General features: G+C 34.9%; 1 protein-coding gene and 2 long non-coding RNA genes across 3 annotated transcripts; 1 reads left to right on the top strand and 2 right to left on the bottom strand.

Annotated features, from left to right (window-relative positions):
* Nucleotides 1-6: 6 nt before the first annotated feature.
* LOC140969887 (uncharacterized) lies at nucleotides 7-3390 on the bottom strand. Its single transcript, XR_012174024.1, has 3 exons — nucleotides 3185-3390; nucleotides 1209-1332; nucleotides 7-445 (listed from the first exon to the last, which is right to left on the bottom strand). It is a non-coding gene; the product is annotated as an uncharacterized lncRNA (long non-coding RNA).
* On the top strand, nucleotides 859-3485 carry LOC140969885 (rust resistance kinase Lr10-like). Its single transcript, XM_073431405.1, has 3 exons — nucleotides 859-1876; nucleotides 2174-2200; nucleotides 2272-3485. The coding sequence occupies exons 1-3, from the start codon at nucleotides 1201-1203 to the stop codon at nucleotides 3384-3386; spliced, it is 1818 nt and encodes a 605-aa protein (XP_073287506.1). The 5' UTR covers nucleotides 859-1200; the 3' UTR covers nucleotides 3387-3485.
* A 953-nt stretch (nucleotides 3486-4438) lies between these two features.
* LOC140969886 (uncharacterized) lies at nucleotides 4439-5428 on the bottom strand. Its single transcript, XR_012174023.1, has 3 exons — nucleotides 4930-5428; nucleotides 4574-4802; nucleotides 4439-4453 (listed from the first exon to the last, which is right to left on the bottom strand). It is a non-coding gene; the product is annotated as an uncharacterized lncRNA (long non-coding RNA).
* Between the last annotated feature and the right edge of the window lie 296 nt (nucleotides 5429-5724).

Genomic DNA, 5724 nt, shown 5'->3' with positions numbered 1-5724 from the left:
ACGAATAGTGGAGTTTTGGTAATTGATTGCTCGAACGTGGTATTCGAGATAATCTAGGTATATCGAAGCTGTAGTATTGTTTTCACAGAATATTTCATAGTGGTGATCACCGCAGTCTTTTGGATCGTCTTTCAATCGGAAAGGGTAGCTGATATTATGAATGTCGCCACAGAAAGAAGGCTTACAGTGGTATTGCTTTGCAGAGTAGGAGGTCCGAATGAAATGGACCAGGATCAAACATGTCAAGAGAAGATAGTTTTTACGAAGCATGATGTTTTTTTTAGGCGAATGATATGCAGAAATGTGGAGGCATCAAACCTATGGAAAACCAGCCCCACTTCACTATCAATTCTTTGCAGGATTTCCTGTGTATCTACCGTGTTTATTGGTCTCTGAGTCACCGGAGGGCAGGCCATTGAAAAATGACAAGTGAACTAGTCAAGTCCTGCAATCAATTGTTGTTAGCGATCCAAGTCAATCATGTTCGGTGAGGTGGGCCAAGGTGTGTTGCAAACTTTGCCAATGAAACACAATTGTCAAATATGGATGGTGGCAAGTAATTTCTTGAATTAAACGTGGTATATCAAAAAAGAAGAAGAAGTCAAATATAGAAGCCAAAACAAGTATGACAAAAGGATTCATTAATTATATGGAAAATTTTATTTGCGTTCCAAGCAACTAGAATTATTGCCAAACCATTGAATTAAACGTGGTATATCAAAAAAGAAGAAGTCAAGTATAGAAGCCAAATCAAGTATGACATAAGGATTCATTAATTATATGGAAATTTTGATTTGCGATCCAACCAATTAGAATTATTGCCAAACCATCTTTAAAGCAAAACTCACACAAATTTGACAGGAAAATAAAATAGGGTTAGTTCAACCCTACTTCTGATTTAATGGCTGTAATGGAGAGGTCACACAGTATACAAATTGAATGGGTTGACCTCAGTCATACATGCCTTTGCGTCTCAAATCAAAGATAACGTATGGTCTATCAAACAATCTGTACGCAGTCAACTGCACAAAATTTTGAGAATAAAGTAAGATTTTAACCTATGGAGCTTGTGAAAATTTATGGGCTAGAGCCACTTTGTAAGTTTGTTCCCCTTAGATATTTGGCCAACAAATCTTGAAGTTATACTTCCTATATTATATCAACAGGCCAAAAGCATAAAAGCTGGCATAATTAATCAAGATGCCCACCTTCTCCGTCTTCATATTTTTGGTATCATTCTTTCCATTTTTTGGAGCTGGAACCGACGAATGTCTCCCTACCAGATGCAGGAAAGATGGCCCCCAAATTCAGTTTCCCTTCAGACACAAATATCTACAGCCACAACATTGTGGTTATAGCCCTGCTTTTGATTTATATTGCGACGAGGAGAAAAAGGAGACAGTGCTTGAACTGCCTTTCTCAGCAAAGGTTATGGTTCATGAAATTGATTATGTATTTCAAACAGTTAGTATTTATGATCCAGAAAGATGTCTTCTTCAAAAGATACAAAATCTATCCGCCTCCCCATTCCAATTCCCGAATTACTACAGCTTAGTTGACTATATACTGTTAAATTGTTCTTCTCCGCCTAGTCCTTTTATAGACAACATTCCTTGTTATAGTGATTCCAAAAACCAAGCCTTCGCTGTTCCAATCGACTCTTCTATATTTCAGGATGTTTATTTATTGATTTCATGCACCAAGCTTCATAAAATTTCATCCGTTCCACGGCACATGATATATGAACAAGACCTCACGTTGAATTGGTCTAAACCAGCATGTGGCCAGTGTGAATCTCAAGGAAGATTGTGCAGCTTCAAAAATTATACAAGAGGCATTCAGCTTAGGTGTGTTGACAAACCATATATAAAGCAAGGTATTTTTTTACTCAACCATTTTTTCCAGCTGTAAACTGCAAACGAGAGCACAGATTCCTTGTGCTCTCATCAGAACAAGAATACAGTACTTCCTCTTCTGTTTTCTACATGTAAATCGAAAGGAGCTATTGAACGCAGGTCACTATTTAAGAGAGTTGCTGAGTTTTTAAACTATCTTGCCATTCAATTCAAGCAGATATAAATATAGGGATATTACACAATCTACTTTTGCCTTGATTGTTTTATCCCCAATGAAAAACAAATTTCTCAAGCGTTTACGCTTTTATCTTATGCAGATCGATCAAACACAGCGAGGCTTGCAGGTAAAAAAAAGTACTTTCCCGGATGTTTGTAAAGATATATGTACTAAATTGTTTTTACTTATATTCCTTAGGTGCAACCTTGGGTTCCTGTCTTTCTGCGTTAATTCTAGCAGCTCTCTACCTTCTTTACAGCTCAACCAGAGCAGACAAAAAATATCAAGAGAAGATTGAAATTTTTTTGGAAGATTATAGAGCTCTTAAACCTACTAGATTCTCTTACACTGATGTAAGGAAGATGACCAATGAGTTTAGTGAAAAATTGGGTCAGGGAAGTTACGGTATTGTTTATAAAGGAATACTGTCCAATGACATTTATGTTGCAGTAAAGGTCCTCCATAATTTTCAGGGAAATGGTGAGGAATTCATAAATGAAGTTGCTACGATTGGAAAAATTCATCACGTCAATGTTGTCCGCCTGGTGGGCTTTTGTGCTGATGGATTTAAACGAGCTCTCATTTATGAATTTCTACCAAACGAATCACTTGAGAGGTTCATCTTTCAAGAGGGCCGGAAGAAAAATTCCCTGGGTCCGACAAGGCTTCATGATATAGCTCTAGGGATAGCCAAAGGGATCGAATATCTTCATGAGGGATGTGAGAAACAGATCCTCCACTTTGATATCAAGCCACATAACATCTTGTTAGACCATAATTTCCACCCAAAGATCTGTGATTTTGGCCTCGCTAAGCTGTGTTCCAAGGAACAAAGTGCCGTATCAATGACAGCTGCGAGGGGAACAATGGGATACATAGCACCTGAGATGTTGTCAAGGACATTTGGCAAAGTATCCTACAAGTCAGATGTTTATAGCTTTGGAATGCTGTTGCTTGAAATGGTTGGAGGGAGGAAGAATGTAGATAATTCGGTAAATAATAGTCAAGTGTACTTTCCTCAATGGATTTATAATCATTTAAATCAAGGAGATGAAATATTAATGCATATCGAGGAAGAAGGTGATGAAACTAAGATAGCAAGGAAGCTTACAATCGTTGGAATCTGGTGTATTCAATGGTATCCAGCAGATCGTCCGTCCATGAAAGCAGTAGTGCAAATGCTGGAACGAGATGGAGACAATCTCACTGTGCCACCAAATCCATTTCCAGTCACAAACGACACAAACTCTGCTACGAGAGTATCCGGAAGACGTTATCAACCAGAGTTGGAAATCATATCAGAAACAAAGTAAATAATAACATTTGTTTAAGAAGAGCTGTATGTAACTTATGAGAGACTGCGTTGAAAAGTGTACGCTTCCCTAAGCTTAAGAATAAATGAATTTCCCAGATTTCATTTTTCCTTACTAACATGCAGCTAATCCACATTTGGCAGTATTTAAACTTTTAATCACTCTGTGTTTGTTGTTGCTGATGACAGCCGCCTAATCAACAAACTTCTATAAAGAAAGATTACTCTTTTTAGGTCAAGAAGTTGACAACAATTCGCCACCAAATATCTAAAGTTCCCAGCAAATTTTTTGTTCATTGATGAGAAAAATTATCTTTTCGCCATTCCCTCGAACAGTTTAGTTAACCCTTTTACCGGCAAAATTACTTCAGCCGATTGATTATGGTTCGACACACAAAAATCAAGAAAGTTGAAAAAGCTCATCCACCATCAAGTATCCACCCTTGTATGTTTATCCTACACATTGTTCAAACTTGAGAACACAGAAAGAAACATTCCAATACCTTTGAACAGATCTGCAAACACTAACATTTTGTTTCTTTCATTGTCATCATGAAAATAATGTGTTTTTGCATTTGTTGATTCAAAATAAAAAAATTCACTCAATGATTATAGTTCGACAAACCAGAAGTAAAAATTTTGGTGATTAAGGATCCGAAGCGGAGGTGAGTAAAAACGGATTGATAAAATTGATGATAAAAACTTGAATCAAATCAATACTATAGGTTTTAGAAAGTTCCAAATCAAACCAAACTATTAATAGTTTCGAATGATTAATTTAAATATTTTTCGATTGTTTTTAAATACAATTTAAATTTTCTAAACTAATTATTTTAAAGATAAATATCAATATGTGCACTTATATTAAAAACAAAATTAAAATTAGTCATCACAAAAAAATATAAAATTTAAAACGAAGTAGTTCAGCTTCAAAGGAAAAAAACTTCAGCACCTTCCGTTATCACACTTAAAAAATGTGATATATTTATCTTTTATTATATTATTATTATTATTATTATTATTATTATTATTATGTCCATTCAACTACAATTTAAATAATTGAAAAGCCTAAAATTGATATTAAAGTCATATCTATGATAAAACATTTCATTTGTGATTAATTATCAAAACATTAAAATCTAAACTAGATAAATATGGATGCATTAAAACAAATAAATTGAAAAAAACAAGTAAATAAAATTATTGATATAATCTCATCTTTATCATCGTAAGTAAACATAATATTGTTTATCTGAACGAGATGATTCGGTCGTTTCGCTTGGCCGGTGATAAGGTCCGACGGATATCAACTCTGCGTTCCATGATTTTCTCAACTTGGCGACCAATTCAATTGGATCCATGCTCCCTTCCACTACGAACTTTTTCTCCTCCATATCCACAGAAACACTCGTGACCCCTGCGTACATACATTTACTATGAAGAAAACTAGTTTACAGAAGATCATGCTAGTTTCGTATCAAAATGAACAGTGAATTATGTAGAAATTTGAACTGTGAATTTCATGAAAAGATAAAATACAATACCGTTGATATTGACAAGCTTCTCCATTGCCTTACGCTTTTGTTTGTCGCTTTGCACATCTACTTTTAGATCGGTTCTCCATGTTCCTCAAACTCATTTCCCAGATGCGAATTAGAAGATGAAGTGGATTGGATGCTCGGTGATCGCGAGTCGGCGAGGCAGAGCTGCCGGAACTGCTCTCGACGCAGCACGACCTCCACCAGCCTCTCCCAGTTATCGTAGATCCCGGACATGATAGATGAATATCAGTTTCGGATCTGAATAATCTTCAGAAATTGGTATGTTATTTCTGATTCGAGAATCAATTTTTTTTTATTTATGTTGGGAACATGTCAGGGAGATAAATCAGATTTGAGGTTAAATCGGGTTGACCAGAGTTAAATTAATCGGGTTCAACTTGAGATCGAGAGTTTTTGGATTGAACTGTGTCAATCGGATTCAAACTCATCCGAATAGACACTCCTAAGGACATCTCCAACTCTAGCATCAAACTAGCGTTGATGCTTGAGTTTCTCCAATGGAGCTGCGCTATTTGCAAATAGCGTAGCTCCATTGTCCTCTGTGTCAAATGTGCAGAGGGCATTTCATTTTTTTTTATTTTTTTTAATTATTAATATTTATATTAAATAATAGTATAATATTTTATATATTATTTTAATAATTAGATAATATTTATTTTTTTATTTTAATAATTAGAAATAATTGTCAATGAGCATTTATTAAAAATATTTTTTTTATTTTTAATATTTATATTAAATAATAGTATAAAATAATTAAATTGATCATTTTTGTAATAT

Source organism: Primulina huaijiensis, unplaced genomic scaffold, assembly GCF_012295235.1.
Source record: "Primulina huaijiensis isolate GDHJ02 unplaced genomic scaffold, ASM1229523v2 scaffold42963, whole genome shotgun sequence".
Taxonomy (NCBI): domain Eukaryota; kingdom Viridiplantae; phylum Streptophyta; class Magnoliopsida; order Lamiales; family Gesneriaceae; genus Primulina; species Primulina huaijiensis.
This window is presented reverse-complemented; position numbering and strand designations above follow the sequence as displayed.